Source organism: Carcharhinus amblyrhynchos, chromosome 7 (assembly GCF_965287045.1).
Source record: "Carcharhinus amblyrhynchos chromosome 7, sCarAmb.v2.hapA, whole genome shotgun sequence".
NCBI lineage: Eukaryota > Metazoa > Chordata > Chondrichthyes > Carcharhiniformes > Carcharhinidae > Carcharhinus > Carcharhinus amblyrhynchos.
The window spans coordinates 125,043,359-125,068,508 of NC_137330.1; the positions used below are offsets into that span (position 1 = coordinate 125,043,359).

Below are 25,150 nucleotides of genomic sequence, written 5' to 3' on the forward strand. Positions count from 1 at the left end.
GTGTATCTGTATGTCAGGGACAGAGTGAACCAGTCCAGATTTATCAGTGTTTACGCTGTGTGCATTGTATCTGTATATCAGGGACAGAGTGAACCAGTCCAGATTTATCAGTGTTTACACTGCAGTGTATCTGTATGTCAGGGACAGAGTAAACCAGTCCAGATTTATCTGTGTTTACACTATGTGCAGTGTATCTGTATGTCAGGGACAGAGTGAACCAGTCCAGATTTATCAGTGTTTACGCTGTGTGCAGTGTATCTGTATATCAGGGACAGAGTAAACCAGTCCATTTTTATCAGTGTTTACACTATGTGCAGTGTATCTGTATGTCAGGGACAGAGTAAACCAGTCCAGATTTATCAGTGTTTACACTGTGTGCAGTGTATCTGTATGTCAGGGACAGAGTAAACCAGTCCAGATTTATCAGTGTTTACACTGTGTGCAGTGTATCTGTATGTCAGGGACAGAGTAAACCAATCCGGATTTATCAGTGTTTACACTGTGTGCAGTGTATCTGTATGTCAGGGACAGAGTAAACCAGTCCAGATTTATCAGTGTTTACACTGCAGTGTATCTGTATATCAGGGACAGAGTAAACCAGTCCAGATTTATCAGTGTTTACACTATGTGCAGTGTATCTGTATGTCAGGGACAGAGTAAACCAGTCCAGATTTATCAGTGTTTACACTGTGTGCAGTGTATCTGTATGTCAGGGACAGAGTAAACCAGTCCAGATTTATCAGTGTTTACACTGTGTGCAGTGTATCTGTATGTCAGGGACAGAGTAAACCAATCCGGATTTATCAGTGTTTACTGAAGAGTGCAGTGGAACAGAGGGATTTGGGAATACAGATACATAATTCCCTAAAAGTGGTGTCACATATGGATAGGGTCGCAAAGAGTGCTTTTGGAACATTGGCCTTTATAAATCAAAGTATTGAGTATAAGAGTTGGAATGTTATGATGAGGATGTATAAGACATTGGTGAGGCCAAATTTAGAGTATTGTGTGCAGTTTTGGTCAGCTAATTACAGGAAGGATTTTACTAAGGTTGAAAGAGTACAGAGAAGGTTTATAAGGATGTTGCCAGACTTGAGAAACTGAGTTATAGAGAAAGGTTGAATAGGTTAGGACTTTATTTGTTGGAGTGTAGAAGAATGAGGGGAGATTTGATAGAGGTGTATAAAATTATGATGGGTATAGGTAGAGTGAATGCAAGCAGGCTTTTTCCACTGAGGCTAGGGGAGAAAACAAAACTGGAGGACATGGGTTAAGGATGAAGGTGGAAAAAGGGAATATTGGGTGTGGGTTCTTCACACAGAGCGGTGGGAGTGTGGAAAGCTGCCAAATGTAATGGTAGATGTGGGACCACTTTTTAACATTTAAGAAAGACCTGGGCAGGTACATGGATGAGAGCGGTGTGGAGGGATTTGGTCCAGGTGCAGGTCAGTGGGACTAGGCAGAAAAATGGTTTGGCATGGCCAAGAAGGGCCAAAGGGCCTCTTTCTGTGCTTTAATATTCTATGGTTCTATGGCTGTGGGCTGGATGCAGGAAGGTGGGATTTGAAATGGTATCTGGGTGTCCTTGGGCTGGGATGGACACGATGGGCCAAATGTCCTCCCTCTCAACTTTCTGTGGACTCTATAACAGGGCTTAAAATCACTATCCAGAGAGCCAGGCTAATTCTTGGGAACATGGATTCAAATCACACTGTTAGTTTGTTTAGAAGAGAAAGCTTGTCTCAGTAAGATTGGCTTTGAACCTATCATCAACTGTTTTAAAAACTCATCTAATTCACAAACGGGAAGAAAAGGTGCCAAGCTTACCTGTTCAGGCCTATAAGTGAATCCAGACCCACAACAATGTGGCTGACTCTTAGTTGCCCTCTGATATCACCGAACAAGCCTCTCAGTTTCAGGGTAATTAGGGCTGGGTAATCAATGCTGGTCCAGCCAGTGATGTCCACATTCCATGAATGAGAAATATGTCCCAGGACATGGCTGCAGGAATTTCTCGGTCTCATGTCCTGGACCCAACCATATTTGGCTGCTTCAGCAATGACCTAATATGATTGAGTCCATAAGGTCAGAAACTGGGATGTTTAGCACCACTTGTGACTCCTCAGATACTGAAGCAGTCAGTGTGTGACTTCAGCAGGACCTGGACAACATTCAAGGTTGATAAGTGGCAAGTAACATCTTCAACAACAGAAACTCTAACTATCACCTTTCGACATTCAATGGTATTACCATCGCTGAATCTCCCACTGTCAACGTCCTGGGGATTATCATTGACCAGGAACTGAACTGGACCAACCATATAAGTACTACGGCTGTCAGAGCAAGTCAAAAGCTAGGAATCTTGTGCCATGTAACTCGCCTCCTAACTCCCAAAAGCCTGTCCACCATCTACAAGGCACAAGTCAGGAATGTGATTCACTCTCCACTTGTGTGGATGAGTTCAGCTCCAATAACACTTGGGAAGCTGGACAAAACAGCTCACTCAAGGCCCAAGCTGATGGCCTGGGAACATGGGTTCAGACTGCACCACAACAGCCAGTGGAATTTAAATTAAAAAAAAACAGAAGAATCTGGAATATGAGCTCCTGTCTATAAGGTTGGCCATGAAACTACCATTAATTGTTGTAAAAACCTATCTGGTTCACTTCAGGGAAGGAAAACTTGCACCCATAATAAGAACATAAGAAATAGGAGCAGGAGTAGGCCATCTAGCCCTTCGAGCCTGCCCCACCATTCAATAAGATCATGGCTGATCTGAAGTGGATCAGTTCCACTTTCCCACTTTCTCCCCATAACCCTTAATTCCCCCATCTATCAGAAACCTATCTACCCGTGACTTAAGTATATTTAGCGAGGTAGCCTCCACCACTTCAACGGGCAGAGAATTCCAGAGATTCACCACCCTTTGAGTGAAGAAGTTCCTCCTCAACTCTGATCTAAACTGCCCCCCCCTTATGTTGAGGCTGTGCCCTCTAGTCCTGCTATCCTTTCTAAGCTGGAAGAATCTCTCTACCTCTACCCTATCCATCCCCTTCATTATCTTATACGTCTCAATAAGATCCCCCCTCATCCTTCTAAACTTCAACGAGTACAGACCCAGTCTATTTAGTCTCTCTTCATAGGCCAACCCCCTCATCTCCGGAATCAGCCTAGTGAACCCCCTCTGCACTCCCTCCAAGGCCAAAATATCCTTCCGCAAGTACGGCGACCAAAACTGCACACAGTACTCCAGCTGCGGCCTCACCAGTGCCCTGTACAGTTGCAGCAAGACCTCCCTACTTTTATATTCTATCCCCCTCGCTATAAAGGTCAACATTCCATTCGCCTTCTTGATCACCTGCAGACAGGGTTTTTGCGACCCGTGCACAAGGACCCCCAGGTCCCTCTACACTGTAGTATGTTGCAGCTTTTTGCCTTTTAAATAATAATCTCTCCTACTATTATTTCTGCCAAAGTGGATAACCTCACACTTGCTAACATTGTACTCCATCTGCCAGGTCCTCGCCCACTCGCTCAGCCTGTCCAGATCCCTCTGCAAACTTTCCCACCCTCCACGCAATTTGCTTTTCCACTCATTTTCGTGTCATCAGCAAATCTCATCACCCTACACTCAGCTCCCTCCTCCAGATCATCGATATAAATGGTAAACAGTTGAGGCCCCAATACCGATCCCTGTGGCACTCCACTAGTCACCAACTGCCAACCAGAATAGCACCAGTGACCATGTCTGCAGTAAGTGCAGGTTGCTGGAGGAGCTCCAGCTCAAGGTAGATGAGCTGGCCTCTGAGCTACAGACACTGAGGCTCATCAGGGGGAGAGAGGGTGCCATTGTCAATGGGGTGCAAGTGACATCCACCCCCCCCCCCCCCCCCCCCCCTTAGACTGGCTAACTCTAAGGGTCAGGAACAAGAGGGGGCTGCTGAGCGCAGGAAGGAGGGTGGGGGGCGGATGCGTCAGTCCCTCAATCTGCATAACAGGTTTGAGGTTCTTGCTTCTAGTCTGGACGAGAACGAGGGAGGTGAGGTTGGTGAGCAAACTGCACACGGTACAGTGATGCAGACGCAGCACATAGGCAAAGAGAAGGCGAAAAGGAACGTAGTAGTAATTGGGGATAGTGGGGTTAGGGGTATTGACACTGTCCTTTGTCACAATGACAAAGTGCACAGAAGGGTGTGTGTCTGCCTGGTGCTCGGGTCCGGGATGTCGCATCTGGGCTTCAGAAGAACCTGGAATGGGAGGGTAAGAATCTGGTCGTTGAAGTACATGTGGGTGCTAACGACGTAGGCAAAGTGCGAACTGAGGATCTGGGGAGGGAGTATGAAAAGCTGGGAATGGAATTAAAAAGCAGAACCGACAAGGTGGTTATCTCTGGGCTACTGCCTGAACTGAGTGCAGACGGGTGTAAGGTTGATAAGATTAAGGAAGTGAATGGGTGGCTCAGGGATTGGTGTGGGAGGAATGGGTTTGAATTTATGGGGCATTGACATCAGTATTGGGGTAGGTGGGACCTGTTCAGGTGGGATGGGGTTGGTCTGAACCGTGCTGGGACCAGAGTCCTGGCGAATCGTGTAAATAGGACTGTAGGTAGGGCTTTAAACTAATTGGGGGGGAGGGTGCGAGGGTAGGTGACATTACGGGGTCTAAAGTTAAGGATAGGGTACAGGTAAGGGAAGAGGCCGAGGATGTTCCAATAATAAAGGGAGTAGGGGGCGTGAGTATGGTTGGTGGTGTTCTGGCAAATAGGGTCCAGGTGAAGACTGGGATGAAGGCACTTTATCTGAATGCACGAAGCATTCGGAATAAAGTGGATGAGCTGGTGGCGCAGATCAGCACAAATGGATGTGATCTGGCGGCCATTGCAGAGACGTGGCTGCAAGGTGACAGGGACTGGGAGCTGAATGTCCAGGGGTATCAAGTGTTTAGGAAGGATAGGTGGGAGGTAAAAGCGGGGGGTGTAGCTCTGCTGATTAAGGATAGCATCAGGGTGGTAGCAAGGGATGATATAGGAACCAAACAGCAGAAAGTGGAATCGTTCTGGGTGGAGATTAGGAACAGCAAAGGGAGGAAGACGCTGGTGGGTGTCGTCTATAGGCCCCCGAATAATGACCTGGAGGTGGGGCGGGCTGTTAACGTGCAAATAAATGCGGCGTGCAGGAATGGAACGGCCGTAATTATGGGGGATTTCAATCTGCATATTGATTGGTCGACCCATGTTGGACGCGGTGGGCTCAAGGAGGAGTTCTTGGAATGCTGCCGGGATAGTTTCCTTGAACAGTGTGTGTTGGAGCCGACGAGGGAGCGAGCTATCTTGGATCTGGTGTTATGTAATGAGGCGGGAAGAATTAGGGACCTTGTGGTGAAGGATCCTCGTGGGGAGAGTGATCATTGTATGGTGGAGTTTCTGGTGCAGGTGGAGGAGGAGAAAGTGGGTTCCCGGACACGTGTCCTTTGTTTGAACAGAGGGGAGTATGGTAGGATGAGAGAAGAATTGGTGAATGTTGACTGGGGGAGCGCGTTGGAAGGTAGGTCTGCTGAGGAGCAGTGGAGGATCATTAAGGAGATCTTTCTTGGCGCTCAGCAGAAATTTATTCCAATGGTTAAAATGGACCGTAGGAGGAGAGGTAATAAGCCGTGGATAACGAAGGAGGTGAAGGAGAGTGTTAAATTAAAATTTAGAGTAGCTAAGAGTAGTGGGCGAGAAGAGGATTGGGAGAGGTTTAAATGTCAACAAAGATTGACAAAGAAGTTGATAAAGAAGGGTAGGAGAAACTATGAAGCTGGGCTAAGCGCTTAATATAAAAAAGGATAGCAAGAGTTTTTATAAATATATAAAAAGGACGAGGCTGGCTAGGGTGAATGTTGGGCCCTTAGAGGATGAGAGGGGGGACTTAGTGGTAGGGGATGGGGAAATGGCTGAGGCCTTGAATAACTTTTTTGTTTCGGTCTTCACGGAGGAGGACGTGAATAATTTGCCGGGTGTTAGCGATGGAAAGGTGGGAGGACTGGAGGGCCTGAATGACATTATTGTTACTAGAGAGGCGGTGCTCGACAGACTGGAGGGACTGATTGTGGACGAGTCCCCAGGACCGGATGGAATACATCCGAGGGCTCTGAAAGAAATGGCGGAGGTGATAGTGGATGCCTTGGTGGTTATTTTCCAGACGTCGCTGGATTCCGGGGAAGTGCCGGAAGATTGGAAAACGGCTAATGTTACGCCGTTGTTTAAGAAGGGTGGCAGGCAAAAGGCGGGGAATTATAGGCCGGTTAGTTTAACGTCTGTTGTAGGTAAAATGTTAGAATCCGTCATCAAGGAGGAAATAGCGAGGCATCTTGAGGAGAATTGCTTAATAGAGCAGACGCAGCACGGGTTCGTTAAGGAGAAGTCGTGTCTGACAAATTTATTGGAGTTCTATGAGGATGTGTCTAGGGCGGTGGATAGAGGAGAGCCGGTGGATGTGGTCTTTCTTGATTTTCAGAAGGCATTTGACAAGGTACCTCAGAAGAGGTTATTGCAGAAGGTCAGGGGACATGGAGTTGGGGGTAGGGTGTTAGCGTGGATAGAGGATTGGTTGTCAAATAGGAGGCAGAGAGTGGGGGTTAATGGGTGCTATTCGGATTGGTGGTTGGTGACTAGTGGAGTGCCCCAGGGGTCGGTGCTGGGGCCTCAGCTATTCACCATTTATATAGATGATCTGGAGGAGGGAACCGAGTGTATGGTGTCGAAATTTGCTGATGACAGCAAGATTGGTGGAACGGCAAATTGCGCGGAGGGTGTGGAGAGTCTGCAGAAGGATCTAGATAGGCTGGGCGAATGGGCCAGGAACTGGCAAATGGAATTTAATGTTGGCAAGTGCGAGGTGGTCCACTTTGGTAGGAATAATGGTAGGAAGGACTATTACTTACGTGGCGAAAAACTGCAGCAGGCGACGGTGCAGAGGGACCTCGGGGTCCTTGTGCATGAGTCGCAAAAACCCAGCTTGCAGGTGCAGCAGGTGGTCAGGAAGGCTAATGGGATGCTGGCCTTCATAGCGAGGGGGATTGAATATAAAAGTAGGGAGGTCTTGCTGCAGCTGTATAGGGCATTGGTGAGGTCACAGCTGGAGTACTGTGTGCAGCTTTGGTCGCCGCACTTACGCAAGGATATTTTGGCCTTGGAGGGAGTGCAGAGGAGGTTTACTAGGCTGATACTGGAGTTGAGGGGGTTGAAATATGAGGAGAGGCTGAATAAACTAGGTTTGTACTCATTAGAGTTTAGAAGAATGTGGGGAGATCTCATTGAGACGTATAAGATGATGAATGGGATGGATAGGATAGAGGTGGAAAGACTCCTCCTGCTCAGAAAGGACAGTAGGACTAGGGGGCACAGCCTCAAGATAAAGGGGGGGCAGTTTAGAACGGAGTTGAGGAGGAACTTCTTCACTCAAAGGGTGGTGAATCTCTGGAATTCTCTGCCCGTTGAAGTGGTGGAGGCTGCCTCGCTAAATATTTTTAAGACGCGGGTTGATAGGTTTTTGATAAGTGAGGGGATTAAGGGTTTATGGGGTGAGGGCGGGTATGTGGAACTGAGCCACGACAGATCAGCCATGATCTTATTGAATGGCGGGGCAGGCTCGAAGGGCTGGATGGCCTACTCCTGCTCCTATTTCTTATGTTCTTATGTTCATTGATACTAACTCTTTGCTTCCTATTAGACAACCAATCCTCTATCCACGCTAACACCTTACCCCTTTTGTGAACCTTTTGTGAAGCACCTTATCAAACGCCTTTTGGAAATCTAAAAACACCACATCCACTGGTTCCCCTCTGTCTACCGCACTAGTCATATCCTCATAGAAATCCAATAAATTTGTCAAACACGACTTCCCCTTAAGAAATCCATGCTGCGTCTGCTCGATCAAACCATTCTTTTCTAGGTGCCTCACTATTTCTTCTTTGATGACAGATTCTAGCATTTTTCCGACTACAGACGTTAAACTAACCAGCCTATAATTCCCTGCCTTTTGTCTGCTACCTTTATTAAACAACGGCGTAACATTAGCCATTTTCCAATCATCTGGCACTTCCCCAGAGTCCAGCGAATTTTGATAAATAATTACTAAGGTATCTGCTATCACCTCTGCCATTTCTTTCAGAACCCTGGGATGCATTCCGTCCGGTCCTGGGGACTTGTCCACCATCAGTCCCATTCGTCTATCAAGCACTACCTCTCTTGTGATAGTAATCACACTTAGGCCCTCATCTCCTACCATCCTTCTATCTTTAATATCCGGCAAACTATTCGCGTCCTCCTCCGTGAAGACCGAGGCAAAAAACTTATTTAAAGCCTCAGCCATTTCCTCATTGCCCACCACTAAATCCAACATTCACTCTAGCCAGCCTCCTCCTCTTTATATATTTGTAAAAACTTTTACTGTCATTTTTTATATTTAGAGCTAGTTTAGCTTCATACTCTATCTTTCCTTTCTTTATCATCTTCTTAGTCATTCTTTGATGATTTTTAAATCTTTCCCAATCTTCTAATCGCCCACTATTTTTAGCCACTCTGAACACATCAGCTTTTAATTTAATACTCTCCTTTATTTCCTTCGATAACCAAGGCTGGTTATCCCTTCTCCTGCAGTCCTTCTTTACCATTGGAATATATTTCTGCTGAGTACCGAAAACTATCTCCTTAAAAATCCTCCACTGTTCCTCAGCCATCCTACCAACCAATCTGCACCCCCAATCTACATTCGCCAATTCCTCTCTCATCCTATCGTATTCCCCCCTGTTCAAACAGAGGACACAGGTTCGGGACCCTACTTTCTCACCCTCCATCTGCATCAGAAATTCAATCAGACTATGATCACTTGTCCCAAGAGTATCCCTCACAAGAAGATCCCTAATTCTACCTACCTCGTTACGCAACACCAGATCTAAGATAGCCCGCTCCCTCATAGGTTCCGTCACGTACTGTTCAGGGAAACTATCCCGACAGCATTCCAAGAACTCTTCCTCAAGCCCACAGCATCCGACTTGGGTCATCCAATCAATATGCAGATTAAAATTCCCCCCATAATTATCGCCATTCCGTTTCTGCACGCATCAATTATTTGCTTGTTTATAGCCCGCCCCACCTCAAAGTTATTATTTGGGGGCCTGTAGCCCTTCCCTGATCTGGCATGCATATGATTCCAGATACATATCAGTGGTCCTCGTTTCTAAGTTTCTACTGGGACTTGATGGTTCAAGTTATAAGGAGATGCTGGATAGACTGAGACTTTTTTTCCTGGAGTGCAGGGGATTTAGGCGTGATCTTGAGGAGGTCTCCAAAATAATGAGGGCCATAGATCAGCTAGATAGTCAATATCTTTTCCCAAAGGTAGGGGAGCCTAAAACTAGAGGGCATAGGTTTAAGGTGAGAGGGGAGAGGTACAAAAGTGTCCATATGGGGCAGTGTTTTCACATAGAAGGTGGTGCGTGTCTGGAACAAGCTGCCAAAGCTGGTAGTAGTAGAGGTGAGTAAAGTGTTTAAACAGTTACGTGGGTAAGATGAGTATAAAGGGATATGGACCAAATGGGGGCAATTGGGACTGGCTTAGGGGTTTAAAAAAAGACTGCATGGACAAGTTGGGCTGAAGGGCCTGTTTCTATGCTCTATGGCTCTATGTAATTGACTCCTAACTGCTGTCTGAAATGGCCTAGCAAGCCACTCAGTTCATGGAAAATTCGGGATGAGTAGCAAATATCAGCCCAGTCAGAGGCATTCACATCCCATAAAAGAACAATGGAGAAAGAATAGTGGCAGCAGGTCCCTCCATCTCCAAGATGCACTGTAGGAATTCCCCAAGGCTCCTTTAGTATCTCCTTTCAAATCCTGTATCATCTAAAAGGACAAGGGCAGTAGGTAAATACAAACGCCACTGCCTGCAAGTTCCCCTCCAATTTCAAATGCTCTGCTGATCTGGCACAGTATCACTTTTCCTATACTGTCACTGGGTTCAAATCCTGGAACTTGCTCCATAACAGCACTGTGACTGTACCTCCCGCTGTCAAGAAGGCAGCTCACCACCACCAGCTGAAGGGCAGATAGGGATGAGCAATAAATGCTGGTCCAGCCAGCAATGTCCACATCCTGTGAACAAATGGAAAAAAACTAGCTGTTTTATCTGCTGGAATGGGCTGTGTATTTGTACTAGTTCACCACTTGTTCATTGACACAGTAATTTAATTTTTTCATTGCTGTATCGCTCATATTTGTTCTCTTTTTCTCCTCATGCTGCCACTGCTGCCTCTGGTGTGTGTCAGGCTTCTATCAGCCAAAGTTGGATCTACGCAGTTGCGTCTTTCTTTTTTCCATTTCTCTGCTTTACAGATATTGATAATGTTGTTACAAAATCTCTCATCTGTTTGATAATGAATATCATAGATGCTGTTTACGTTTAATCCGTTCTACTTTGTAGATGCTTTGGATTCTTTTATTAGAGATTAGTAAATGCTGTCCAGTGACCCACATGGGCTGGAATGATCCTTATGTGAATGAGCTGATCTCTGCTACAAGGGTGTCAGAGGGAAATGATTTGACCTGTGTTCATTGCTGATGGCTGTCCTGTGAATTCTGCTGGGAAATTTATATGTATTCATGTCAGCTAGGAAAAGCTTCCCACTTAGGCGTGACGTGCCTCACAAGCAAACATCCCAGTTGTCTCAAGTCCAATCCTGGTCTTGTAAGCATCTCTGCAACCTCTTCAGGAATGTAGAGGCTGATGTGTGGGGAATGGATTTTAAAACTTGGAGTATCCTTGGGACAAATACTGTGTCAGAATGCAGACAGTTTTAAAGTGAGAGTGAGCTAAATATACAACAGCAGGAAGAAGGATCTCGGTGTCTTTCCATCCCTAAATTATACATAATGTCTTCATCTTGTAGCGATTACTATAATTATCAGCAGGGAACCCAATCAGACTGTCATTACACTGCTTGACTCAGTGACGTCAAATAATAAAATGTTGATAACATGAAACTGAGAGCCTTTTATTAAGGCAGGACAATTTAAAATAAAAAAAGACTTCCTTAGTTATTTCATATGTACACATTATCGTGCAATAAAGTATGGCGTTAATCTCCAGTTTAATGTTCAATGTCTGTTCAATGCTAAGAAGCTGAATTTTGGGTGCACAAAAATAGGAGTAGAAACATCGGGATATTAAGTTTTAAAGTTTTGATCCAAGAAGTATGAGGAGGTCAAATGTTGAGCATCAAGAATTCACGCTAATGCAGAGTTTACACTGCATTTCACAATCTCCCTGTGCCCTGAACATCACCTTTCGTGTTGTTCCCTCTACCTCTCATTCACTTCTCTATTTCCTCTCACCCTCACTATCTCAATCTCTCCATTGCCTCTCTCCCTTGCCCTTCATTTCTCCTTTTGCTTTCTTCCTCACTCCCTCCATTTCCATTCCTTCCTCCTTCTCTCCATTTCCCCATTCCCTCCTCCTCTCCATTTCCCCATTCCCTCCCTCACCCTTTCTTAACATTTTCCCTTATTCTGTCTCCCTCACTCTCTCCATTTCCCCTTTCTCTCCCTCACTCTCTCCATTTCTCCCTTTCCCTCCCTCCATTTCTCCCTTTCCTTCCCTCCCTCCCTCCCTCGCTCCATTTCCCCCTTTCCCTCCCTCCCTCGCTCCATTTCCCCCTTTCCCTCCCTCCCTCGCTCCATTTCCCCCTTTCCCTCCCTCCCTCGCTCCATTTCCCCCTTTCCCTCCCTCCCTCGCTCCATTTCCCCTTTCCCTCCCTCCCTCGCTCCATTTCCCCCTTTCCCTCCCTCCCTCGCTCCATTTCCCCCTTTCCCTCCCTCCCTCGCTCCATTTCCCCTTTCCCTCCCTCCCTCGCTCCATTTCCCCCTTTCCCTCCCTCCCTCGCTCCATTTCCCCCTTTCCCTCCCTCCCTCGCTCCATTTCCCCCTTTCCCTCCCTCCCTCGCTCCATTTCCCCCTTTCCCTCCCTCCCTCGCTCCATTTCCCCCTTTCCCTCCCTCCCTCGCTCCATTTCCCCCTTTCCCTCCCTCCCTCGCTCCATTTCCCCCTTTCCCTCCCTCCCTCGCTCCATTTCCCCCTTTCCCTCCCTCCCTCGCTCCATTTCCCCCTTCCCTCCCTCCATTTCCCCCTTCCCTCCCTCCATTTCCCCCTTCCCTCCCTCCATTTCCCCCTTCCCTCCCTCGCTCGCTCTGTTCCCCTCTTCTCTCCCTCACTCTCTCCATTTCCCCCTTTCCATCCCTCCCACGCCCCATTTCACCTTTCCCTCCCCCCTCCCCAGCTTTCCCTTCCCCCTCCCTGCCGCTTCCCTCCCTCCCCCCTTTCCCTCCCTCCCCCCCCTTTCCCTCCCCAGCTTCTCTCCCTCCCGCTTCCCTCCCTCCCCTCCCTCCCTCCCTCCCCTCCCCTCCCGCTTCCCTCCCCCCCGCTTCCCTCCCCTCCCCTCCCCTCCCCTCCCCTCCCCTCCCCTTCCCTCCCTGCCGCTTCCCCCTTTCCTTCCCTCCCTCCCCCTCCCCCTCCCCCTCCCCCTCCCTCCCCCTCCCTCTCCCTCCCGCCTCCCTCCCCCCCACTTCCCTCCCCCTCCCTGCCCCCTCCCTCCCCCTCCCTGCCCCCTTTTCCCCCTCCCCCTTTCCCTCCGTCCCTCCCTTTCCCCCCACTCCCCCATGCCCCTCCCTCTCTCCCTTTTTCCCTCTCTCCCTACCCCCTCCCTCTCTCCCCCTCCCCCCTCACCCTCTCCCTCTCTCACCCTCCCCCCTCCCTCTCACCCTCCCTCTCACCCCCTCTCCCCCTCCCTCTCGCCCCCTCCCCCTCCCCCCCTCCCTCTCACCCTCTCCCCCCTCCCTCTCACCCCTCCCCCCTCCCTCTCACCCCTCCCACCCTCCCTCTCACCCCCTCCCCCCCCTCACACCCCCTCCCCCCCTCCCTCTCACCCTCTCCCCCCTCCCTCTCACCCCCTCCCCCCCCACCCTCTCACGCCCTCCCCCCCCTCACCCGCTCCCCCCTCCCTCTCACCCGCTCCCCCCTCCCTCTCACCCGCTCCCCCCTCCCTCTCACCCGCTCCCCCCTCCCTCTCACCCGCTCCCCCCTCCCTCTCACCCGCTCCCCCCTCCCTCTCACCCGCTCCCCCCTCCCTCTCACCCGCTCCCCCCTCCCTCTCACCCGCTCCCTCTCACCCGCTCCCCCCTCCCTCTCACCCGCTCCCCCCTCCCTCTCACCCGCTCCCCCCTCCCTCTCACCCGCTCCCCCCTCCCTCTCACCCGCTCCCCCCTCCCTCTCACCCGCTCCCCCCTCCCTCTCACCCGCTCCCCCCTCCCTCTCCCCCCTCCCTCTCACCCGCTCCCCCTCCCTCTCACCCGCTCCCCCCTCCCTCTCACCCGCTCCCCCCTCCCTCTCACCCGCTCCCCCCTCCCTCTCACCCGCTCCCCCCTCCCTCTCACCCGCTCCCCCCTCCCTCTCTCCCGCTCCCCCCTCCCTCTCACCCGCTCCCCCCTCCCTCTCACCCGCTCCCCCCTCTCTCTCACATCCTCCTCCCCCCTCTCTCTCACCCTCCCCCCACTCTCTCACCCTCCCCCCCCTCACCCTCCCCCCCCTCACCCTCCCCCCCTCTCTCTCACCCTCCCCCCCTCTCTCTCACCCTCCCCCCCTCTCTCTCACCCTCCCCCCCTCTCTCTCACCCTCCCCCCCTCTCTCTCACCCTCCCCCCCTCTCTCTCTCACCCTCCCCCCCTCTCTCTCACCCTCCCCCCCTCTCTCTCACCCTCCCCCCCTCTCTCTCACCCTCCCCCCCTCTCTCTCACCCTCCCCCCCTCTCTCTCACCCTCCCCCCCTCTCTCTCACCCTCCCCCCCTCTCTCTCCCCCCTCCACCCCCTCCCCACCTCTCCCCTCTCCGCCTCCCCCCCATCCCCCTCTCCACCTCCCCGCCATCCCTGCTCCCACCCCTCACCCCTCTCCTACCTTCTCTCTCTCCCCCGCCCTCTCTCTCTCTCCCTCCCCCCTGCTCTCTCTCCCTCTCCCCCACCCGCTCTCTCTCCCTCCTCCCCCCTCCTGTCTCTCCCTCCTCCCCGCCCGCCCTCCCTCCCTCCCTCCTCCCCACCCGCCCTCCCGCCCTCCCTCCTCCCCACCCGCCCTCCCGCCCTCCCTCCTCCCCCTCCTCCCCACCCGCCCTCCCTCCCTCCCTCCTCCCCACCCGCCCTCCCTCCTCCCCCACCCGGCCTCCCTCCTCCCCACCCGCCCTCCCTCCTCCCCACCCGCCCTCCCTCCTCCCTCCTCCCCACCCGCCCTCCCTCCCTCCCTCCCTCCTCCCCACCCGCCCTCCCTCCCTCCCTCCCTCCTCCCCACCCGCCCTCCCTCCTCCCTCCCTCCTCCCCACCCGCCCTCCCTCCCTCCCTCCTCCCCACCCGCCCTCCCTCCCTCCCTCCTCCCCACCCGCCCTCCCTCCCTCCCTCCCTCCTCCCCACCCGCCCTCCCTCCCTCCCTCCCTCCCTCCTCCCCACCCGCCCTCCTCCCCACCCGCCCTCCCTCCCTCCTCCCTCCTCCCCACCCGCCCTCCCTCCTCCCTCCCTCCTCCCCACCCGCCCCTCCCTCCCTCCCTCCTCCCCACCCGCCCTCCCTCCCTCCTCCCCACCCGCCCTCCCTCCCTCCCTCCTCCCACCCGCCCTCCCTCCCCTCCCTCCCTCCCTCCCTCCCTCCCCTCCCTCCCTCCCTCCTCCTCCCTCCCCCTCCCTCCTCCCCCCTCCCTCCCTCCCTCCTCCCACCCGCCCTCCCTCCCTCCCTCCCTCCTCCCCACCCGCCCTCCCTCCTCCCTCCTCCCCACCCGCCCTCCCTCCCTCCCTCCCTCCTCCCCACCCTCCCTCCCTCCCTCCCTCCTCCCCACCCGCCCTCCCTCCCTCCTCCCCACCCGCCCTCCCTCCCTCCTCCCCACCCGCCCTCCCTCCCTCCCTCCTCCCCACCCGCCCTCCCTCCTCCCCACCCGCCCTCTCTCCCTCCCTCCTCCCCACCCGCCCTCTCTCCCTCCCTCCTCCCCACCCGCCCTCTCTCCCTTCCCCTACCTCACATTCTCCCTGTTCCTTCATCCTCCTACTTTGCTCAGAGTTAGCTCACCTCGGAAGAGCAGTTGAACTGCGCTGCTTGTGTGGACATGCCTCCACATTCACACATTGCATCCTAACTGAAAGAATGAAGCCTGCAGCATTTTACATCGCTCACATTTTCTCACCTGTATCTTTAATTACGCACTTCTAGGTTAAAAAAGCTGAGTTGGAGAGGAAGACGCTTGACTGGGAGATTGTGGAGCTAACAAATAAGTTGCTTGATTCAAAAACTGCTATTGACAAACTAGAGGAGTTGAACGTAAGTCTTGAAGCTTTGCTCATCTCAAGAAAATACAAACTTTGAAATGCTTTTATTTTTGTCCAGAATGGTGTGTACAGCATACACATAGGAACATTGCCATCCGCTCTTGGAAATATATCGCCATTCCTTCACTGTCACTGGGTCAAAATGCTGGAATTCTGTTCCGAATGGCACTATGAGTGCACCTCCACCTTACGGACTGCAGTGTTTCAGGAAGTTAGCTCACCACCACCTTCACAAGGACAATTAGAGATGGGCAATAAATACTGGCCTAGTGAGCAATGCCCACATCCCATGATCAAATCGAGAACAAAATCTGTTTCTGTCTGACTTGGAGGGGAATTTGCAAGCAGTAATGTTTTTGTGCTCACTGTACTTGTCGTTCTTAGAGGTTGTGATTTTGGGGGTTGCTGTTGAAGGAGTTTTGCTGAATGTTGTATTGCATTTTGTAGCCAATACAATTACTTTGCAAAGGGACTGCTGACACTCTAATATGACCTGACGTTTTCTATCATAGAACCATACAATCCCTACTGTGCAGAAAGAGACCATTCGGTCCATCAAGGCTGCACCTGATAACATGGCCTATGCCCGTAACCCCACATGTTAACCCTGGCTAATTCCCCTGACACTAAGGGTCAGTTCAAGTTTTTTTTTAACTTTATTAATGTCACAAGTAGGCTTACATTAACAGTGCAGTGAAGTAATTGTGAAAATCCCCTAGTTGCCACAGTCCAGCGCCTGTTTGGGTACACTGAGGGAGAATTTAGCATGGTTAATGCACTTATCCAGCATGTCTTTCAGACTCTGAATATCCCCAAATGTTCTGGCTGGCTTGTAAATTAGAGAAAATAAAATTAATAAAGAATTGAGAAATCAAGATGTGAAGTGATAGTTCTGTCAATTTAGTCTCAACTGTAAAAGTGGAGATGGGTGGAGTATTCAGGTAAAAGAAATAATCTATAAACATTCCTAATAAATAGGAGCAGGAATAGGCCATTAGCCCCTTCCAGCCTGCCATTCATCAAATTCCCATTTTCCTGATCCCACTTCTCCCCCACATCCTTTGACCCCTTTAGCCCCAAGAACCATGTCTAATTTTGTCTTGAAATCAGACAACATTTTGACCTCAACTACTTTGTGGTCATGAATTCCACAGGTTCACCACTCTTGTGAAGAAATATCTCCTCAGTTGTAAAAGGTTACCCCCTATCCTCAAACTATGAACCCTAATCTGGTCTGCCCCATTATCAGGAACATTCTTTCAGAATCTACCCTGTCATAGAGTCATAAATGTTTACAGCATGGAAACAGGCCCTTCAGCCCTAATTGTCCATGTCACTTTTTTTTAAACCCCTAAGCTAGTCCCATCTATTGGTCTATTATGCTCCATACGCATCTTACCCCATGTAAGTGTCTAAATGTTTTTTAAAAAGACAAAATTGTACCCACCTTTACTACTACCTCTGACAGCTTGTTCCAGGCACTCAATGCGTTCTATGTGAAAAGATCAGCCCTCTGGACACTTCTGTATCTCTCCCCTCTTATCTTATAGATCTCTATAAGATCGCCCCTCAGCCTTCTACGCTCTTTAAAAAAAAGTCCCAGTTTATCTGGCCTGTCCTGATAACTCAATCCATCAAGTCCCGGTAGCATCCTAGTGAACCTCTTCTGCACTCTCTAGTTGAATAATATCCTTTCTATGATGGCTGAGACATTGAACAGATATTTTGTGTCGGTCTTCACAGTGAAAGACACAAATAGCATGCCAAAAACGATGACAGGAAGGCTATGGCAGTTAAGAACCTCGACACTATCATTATCATGAAAGAGGGAGTGTTGGGCAAGTTAATAGGCTAAAGGTAGACAAGTCTCCTGGTCCTGATGAAATGCATCCCAGGGCACTAAAAGAGAAGGCGGGAGAAATAGCAAATGCATTACTGGGGTAATTTACCAAACTTCACTGGACTCTGGGGTGGTTCCTGCAGATTGGAAAACAGCAAATGTGACACCACTGTTTAAAAAAGGAGGTAGATAAAAGGCAGGTAACTATAGGTGGTTAGCTTAACTTCTATAATAGGGAAAATTGATTGAATCTATCATCAAGGAAGAAACAGTAAGACATCTGGATATAAATTGTTCCAGTAGTAATGATTTCATGAAGGGCAGGTTGTGTTTGACTAATTTGGTGAAATTCTTTGAGAACATTACATGTGCAGTGGACAATGGGGAACCTGTGGATGTGGTGTATCTGGATTTACAGAAGGCATTTGACAAAGTGCTGCACCAAAGACTGTTGCATAAGATAAAGGTGCACGACATTACGGGTAATGTATTAGCATGGATAGTGGATTGGTTAACTAGCACAAAGCAAAGAGTGGGGGTAAATGGGTGTTTTTCTGGTTGGCAATCAGGGACGAGTGGTGTGCCTTCGAGATCAGTGTTGGGACTGCAATTGTTTATGATTTACAGAAATGATTTGGAGTTGCGGACCAAGCTCGACAGACTGGAGGGGCTGATTGTGGACAAGTCCCCAGAACCGGATGGAATGCATCCGAGGTTCTGAAAGAAATGGCGGAGGTGATAGTGGATGCCTTGGTGGTTATTTTCCAGACGTCGCTGGATTCCGGGGAAGTGCCGGAAGATTGGAAAGCGGCTAATGTTACGCCGTTGTTTAAGAAGGGTGCCATGCAAAAGGCGGGGAATTATAGGCCAGTTAGTTTAACGTCTGTTGTAGGTAAAATGTTAGAATCCGTCATCAAGGAGGAAATAGCGAGGCATCTTGAGGGGAATTGCTTGATAGAGCAGACGCAGCACGGTTTCGTTAAGGGGAAGTCGTGTCTGACAAATTTACTGGAGTTCTATGAGGATGTGTCTAGGGCGGTGGATAGAGGAGAGCCGGTGGATGTGGTCTTTCTTGATTTTCAGAAGGCGTTTGACAAGGTACCCCTCAAGAGGTTATTGCAGAAGGTCAGGGGACATGGAGTTGGGGGTAGGGTGTTAGCGTGGATAGAGGACTGGTTGTCAAATAGGAGGCAGAGAGTGGGGGTCAATGGGTGCTATTCGGATTGGCGGTTGGTGACTAGTGGAGTGCCTCAGGGGTCGGTGCTGGGACCTCAGCTATTTACCATTTATATAGATGATCTGGAGGAGGGAACCGAGTGTATGGTGTCAAAATTTGCTGGTGACACCAAGATTGGTGGAACGGCAAATTGCGCGGAGGGTGTGGAGAGTCTACAGAAGGATCTAGATAGGCTGGGCGAATGGGCCAGGAACTGGCAAATGGAATTTAATGTTGGCAAGTGCGAGGTGGTCCACTTTGGTAGGAATAATGGTAGGAAGGATTATTACTTACGTGGCGAAAAACTGCAGCAGGCGACGGTGCAGAGGGACCTCGGGGTCCTTGTGCATGAGTCGCAAAAACCCAGCTTGCAGGTGCAGCAGGTGGTCAGGAAGGCGAATGGGATGCTGGCCTTCATAGCGAGGGGGATTGAATATAAAAGTAGGGAGGTCTTGCTGCAGCTGTATAGGGCATTGGTGAGGCCGCAGCTGGAGTACTGTGTGCAGTTTTGGGCGCCGTACTTACGCAAGGATATTTTGGCCTTGGAGGGAGTGCAGAGGAGGTTTACTAGGCTGATGCCGGGGTTGAGCTATGAGGAGAGGCCGAATAAACTAGGCTTGTACTCGTTAGAGTTTAGAAGAATGAGGGGAGATCTCATTGAGACGTATAAGATGATGAATGGGATGGATAGGATAGAGGTGGAGAGACTCTTCCCGCTCAGAAAGGACAGTAGGACTAGGGGGCACAGCCTCAAGATAAAGGGGGGGCGGTTTAGAATGGAGTTGAGGAAGAATTTCTTCACTCAAAGGGTGGTGAATCTCTGGAATTCTCTGCCCTTTGAGGTGGTGGAGGCTACCTCGCTAAATATATTTAAGACGCGGGTTGATGAGTTTTTGATAAGAGAGGGGATTAAGGGTTATGGGGAGAGGGCAGGAAAGTGGAACTGAGCCACGACAGATCAGCCATGATCTTATTGAATGGCGGGGCAGGCTCGAAGGGCTAGATGGCCTACTCCTGCTCCTATTTCTTATGTTCTAAGTGTAGTGACAAAATTCGCAGGTGACACTAAGATGAGTGGAAGAGCAAAGTGTGCAGAGGATGCTGAAAGTCTGCAAAGGCATATAGATAATCTGAGTGGGTGAGGGTCTGGCAGATGGAGTACGATTTTGGTAAATGTAAAGTCATCCATTTTGGTAGGAATAACAATAAAATGGACTATTACTTAAATGGTAAAAAAATTGCAGCATGCTGCTGTGCAGAGGGACCTGGGTGTCCTTGTGCAGGAATCTCAAGGAGTTGGTTTGCAAGTGCAGCAGGTAATTAAGAAGGTAAATGGAATTTTGTCCTTCATTGCTAGAGGGATGGAGTTTAAAAACAGTGAGGTTATATTACAGCTGTGTAAGAACATAAGAAATAGGAGCAGGAGTAGGCCATCTAGCCCTTCGAGCCTGCCCCGCCATTCAATAAGATCATGGCTGATCTGAAGTGGATAAGTTCCACTTTCCCGCTTTCTCCCCATAACCCTTAATTCCCTTGTCTATCAAAAACCTATCTACCCATGACTTAAATATATTTAGCGAGGTAGCCTCCACCACTTCAATGGGCAGAGAATTCCAGAGATCCACCACCCTTTGAGTGAAGAAGTTCCTCCTCAACTCTGATCTAAACTGCCCACTCCTTATCTTGAGGCTGTGCCCTCTAGTCCTGCTATCCTTTCTAAGTGGGAAAAATTTCTCTACCTCTACCCTATCCACCCCTTTCATTATCTTATACGTCTCTATAAGATCCCCCCTCATCCTTCTAAACTCCAATGAGTACAGACCCAGTCTATTTAGTCTCTCTTCATCTCCGGTATCAGCCTAGTGAGCCTCCTCTGCACTCCCTCCAAGGCCAATATATCCTTGCGCAAGTGTGGTGACCAAAACTGCACACAGTACTCCAGCTGCGGCCTCACCAGTGCCCTGTACAGTTGCAGCAAGACCTCCCTGCTTTTATATTCTATCCCCCTCGCTATAAAGGCCAGCATTCCATTCGCCTTCTTGATCACCTGCTGCACCTGCAGACTGGGTTTTTACGACTCGTGCACAAGGACCCCCCCCGGTCCCTTTGCACTGTAGCATGCTGCAGCTTTTCGCCCTTTAAATAATAAACCCTCCTACTATTATTTCTGCCAAAGTGGATAACCTCACACTTGCTAACATTATACTCCATCCCAGTTGCCCACTCGCTCAGCCTATCCAGATCCCTCTGCAGACTTTCCACGCTCTCCGCACAATTTGCTTTTCCACTCATCTTCGTGTCATCAGCAAATTTCGTCACCCTATGCTCAGCCCCCTCCTCCAGATCATCTATATAAATGGTAAATAGCTGAGGCCCCAGCACTGATCCCTGCGGCACTCCACTAGTCACCAACCGCCAATCAGAATAGCACCCATTGATACCAACTCTCTGCTTCCTATTAGACAGCCAATCCTCTATCCACACTAACACCTTACCCCCAACTCCGTGCACCCTAACCTTCTGTAGCAACCTTTTATGAGGCACCTTATCAAAACCTTCTGAAAATCTAGAAACACCACATCCACCGGTTCCCCTCTGTCTACTGCAGGGTAGACAGGTGCTGGTGAAATCACACTGGAGTACTGTACACAGTTTTGGTCTCCTTACTTGAGAAAGGATATACTGGCACAGGAGGGGGTGCAGAGGAGATTCACTAGGTTGATGCTGGAGTTGAGAGTTGGCTTATGAGGAGAGACTGAGTAGACTGGAGCTATACTCAGTGGAACTCAGAACAACGAGGGGAGATCTTATAGAGATGTACAAGATTATGAAGGGAATAGACAAGATAGAAGCAGGGAAGTTGTTTTCACTGGCAGGAGAAACTAGAACTAGGGGGCATAGCCTCAAAATAAGGGGGAGCAGATTTAGGACTCAGTTGAGGAGGAACTTCTTCACACAAAGGTTTGTGAATCTGTGGAATTCCCTGCCCAGTGAAGCAGTTGAGGCTACCTCATTGAATGTTTTTAAGGCAAGGATAGATAAATTTTTGAACAGTAAAGGAATTAAGGGTTCTGGTCAGCGGGTGGGTAAGTGGCGCTGAGTCCACAATGATCAGCCATGATCTTATTGAATGGTGGAGCAGGCTCAAGGGGCCAGATGGTCTACTCCTGCCATCTCTTGGTTGTCATGTTTAATGTCTCAGCCAGCACTTATCTGTGAATAAACATCTCCAGAAAATGGTTGATCGTTTTTTTAAATGTACTGTTTGGAGGAGTAAATTGACACCTTTACCTCCATAACAGTAGTGATCACCCTTCTAAGAGTAATTTGTTAGGTATTCTGTAGGCTATTTTGAATTTGCGTCAGTCTAAAGAGCTGATTAATTGCTATCTAACTGTAAATTTGTTCACCTACTCTTCTGATTAAAAATTAAAAAGAAGTTATCTGTTCAATATAAAGAATGGCAGGTACAGATTTATTGTCACTGTTGATACAAGTAGCACTTGAATTGATGGTAATCTTGTGGTGGCAGATTTACCTCTGCTTGAAGATTACCGCAGTCCTCATCTCGAGAGACATATTTAAAAAGTCCACATAAGAAAGGAAGTCACCCAAAGATTAGCTCAACATTACAAATGTAGAGTGGAGGAAAGGCAGTATGTGGAAAAGGGTAGAAGAATTGAAGTTTGGTAATGAGCAGCTGGAAAGAAAGATCATGGTTGCGTTGTGAAAAAGGAACCAGCTCAATTAGTCTAATGCCATTTTTCTTTTATTATCAATAAACAACCTTCTGTTATTGTGAATGTTGCCTTGGTTTGAAGCACACTGAATCCTGGGAGCTGGACCAAAACGATCATGTTGCTGCTTCACCAAAAGCTTGATGTTTTCTTTTCTTGGGGTTTGTGAGTTGGTTCTGAGGCAGTAGCATTTATTATGGTGTTAAAACATCTTTTTTTCCAGGAACGTTATCGACAGGATTGTAACCTTGCCGTTCAGCTGCTAAAGTGTAATAAATCTCATTTCAGGAACCACAAGTTTGCAGACGTAAGTATCCTATTTAGAAGGTGGGAGGTCAACCAGCCTGTCATTGGCTATAATTGTACCGAAATGCTGTCTTCTCTTTGAGTGCTTCAGTGTTAACCCCCTTGAATTTACACCTGTAGTTTCTCGATACAAGTCTGATTTTATCAGCTGACACAATAACTTCTGGAATAAAAATAGTTTGGTCTTTGTGAGGGGAGAGCTATCATACCTCTTCATGCAATGAAACTGTTATTCAACCCAGCTTTTAGGTATTGGATGAAAACGAGTTAGTGTGAATGCTGACAATCTGAATTTAAAAAGACAGGGAATACTGAAAGGACACAACTGATGGGAGATATGCCATCACCTGAGACTGAATTTTGGCTGCTGAGGTGGGTTGCTCGAGTCAAGAAATTTCCTGACTTGCCAGACCTGCCTCGGTAATAATGAAACTTTCACTCAGAGTAGGGAAGTGCTGTTCCCATTCATCAAATTTAAATCTCATCCAATGGCTGATCTATTAAGAAAAATACAAACTTCTTTTCAGACACCACATCAAAGACAGCTGTTTGGTTAATAGCCTCTTTAAGCTGTCAGCGAAATAGTGAAACCCTCTACTGATAAACTGGAGCTTTTGAAACTCAAACATTTGTAGTGGTATAATGAAAGCCCTTAGGAAATGTCAATAGAGGGCTATTTAAACTAGATCCCAAATGGGATTATTTTCTAGCCTATGTTTATCAATCAAAGCAGTCCAGCACAGTTTTTTCTTAAGTCTGTGACAAATGCAGTAATTTTTTTAATTTAAAGAGCAGGTGATTTAAAAGTCTTCAGATCTTGGCAATTTTCCCAAACACATCTGTTCTGCAAGAGTGTCTAAGTCTACTCCATCAATTCCTGAGTTGAACACAGCTGGTTAAGGCCCTGGCAATATCCAAATCAGATCTCAAACACTGTTAAATGGACCATCAGAATGATGATGTCCGAATCATGCCCCATCCGATTTCTCCTACCACAGAAAATTGCATGGCTGGATATGGGTCAGGACTTATCAATCTGGCCCCTTCCTGTTACTTCTAAATATCCACAGTTTTTTTTTGTAGAACCAGACTCAGTATCAGAGTTCTGGCTGTCGCAGCTTGTCCCAGGTAAAGTATCCCCTACAACAGTATCCAATTCGGTTAACCCATTGTGGAGGTGTATGGCCACAGGGGAACCCTGCTCTGCCTGTCCTTTCACATTTCCATTTCCTCTCCTTACAGGAACCCAATTTCCTGTTGTCTGCTGCTTAGGTGTAACTACCTCACTAAAGCTACTGTCTATAAACTTCTCATTCTCCCAAATTAGACGGAGGTCATCAAGCTTCTTCTCCAGTTCCCTAACACGCTTTGCTAGCAGCTGCAGCTGGCTGCATCTTTTGTAGGTGTTGTCGTCAGGGATACCGGAGATCTCCCCTGATCTCCCACATCCTGCAAGAGGAGCATTCCAACGTCTTGCCTGGCATTTTTTGTTTTTTTTAACTCTGGGGGAAAAAAAACTAGAATGAACTTACAGAAAACAAAAACCTACTCTTGTCTCTGCCTGTTCTCGCCGAAGCCCCTTATGAGCCAAAGCCGTTCAGCCTTCACTCTGCTCCTTCTCACTCCGCTATCTGCTGTCAACGTTGCACGGTTTTCTCAGTTTAAAAAAACTTTTGAAAGGAAAAAAGTCTGTGACAAAACTTTAACTTAACGAATAAATAAATAAGCAAACACTAGCTGCCTTATCTTCAGCATGAATCTCTCCGTCTCAAACTTGCTCTGGTCGCAACAATGAGGTTGATTCCTCAGATGAGCGACTTTTATAGTAAAATAAAAAACTCAAACTCCCAGACTACCCCGCGGCCCACTTCCAGTTTCCCAGTTAAAAAAAAACTTTTGAAAGGGGAAAAAGCCCACAAAAAAAACTTTAACTTAACGAATAAATAAATAATTAAGCAAACACTAGCTGCCTTACCCGCAGCACAAATCTCTCCCTCTCAAACTTGCTCTGGTCGCAACAATGTTCAAAAGGATCTGAAGATATCTGTTAAGGCCCCAGCTATTTCTTCCCTTGCCTCCTGCAGTAACTGGGATAGATCCCATCCAGCCCCTGGGACTTGTCTTAATGCAATTTCGGATACCCAACGTTTTCTCCTTCAATATTTTGACATTCTGTAGAGTAGTATAGAGTCTCTAGAGTCATTATATCCTAATATTAATCTCCAGATCACACATCTGTCCCCATCCCGATATTAATCCCCAGATCACACATCTGTCCCCATCCCAATATTAATCTCCAGATCACACATCTGTCCCCATCCCGATATTAATCTCCAGATCGCACATCTGTCCCCATTCTGATATTGATCTTCCTGTCCTTTGGTTTGGAGCTCCACTTTGGCCTACTCCATCTGGCAGTCAGTGTGTTTTTCCATTGGCAGCATGGTTAGCTTCGAGGATCCAGGTAATTGTATTCAGTGTGACATCCTCTCTCAGTCATTGTTTGAAAAGCTATTAATGAGATATCATGTCAGGTTTTTCCATTTCAGCCAACCACAGCTGCTTTAAATATAAGACAGTTTGTTTGCTGGATCCATGCCCTGCCTTTTGATTTTTTTGTGCTTTTCAGGTGTATTTCCTGTATTTGTTCAGTAGATGGACGAG

General features: G+C 48.7%; 1 protein-coding gene across 4 annotated transcripts in view; it reads left to right on the forward strand.

Moving 5' to 3' along the window:
• tjap1 (tight junction associated protein 1 (peripheral)) overlaps positions 1–25,150 on the forward strand; it is a 164,012-nt gene that overhangs the window by 133,755 nt on the left and 5,107 nt on the right. For 2 of the 4 annotated variants that reach the window (XM_080193093.1, XM_080193091.1), the window contains 3 exons: positions 10,309–10,338; positions 15,272–15,379; positions 22,404–22,487. In XM_080193093.1, the coding sequence (XP_080049219.1) occupies positions 10,309–10,338; positions 15,272–15,379; positions 22,404–22,487 (222 nt within the window). The remainder of the gene's footprint in view (positions 1–10,308; positions 10,339–15,271; positions 15,380–22,403; positions 22,488–25,150) is intronic. The other 2 variants (XM_080193095.1, XM_080193092.1) reach the window with 1 other exon arrangement.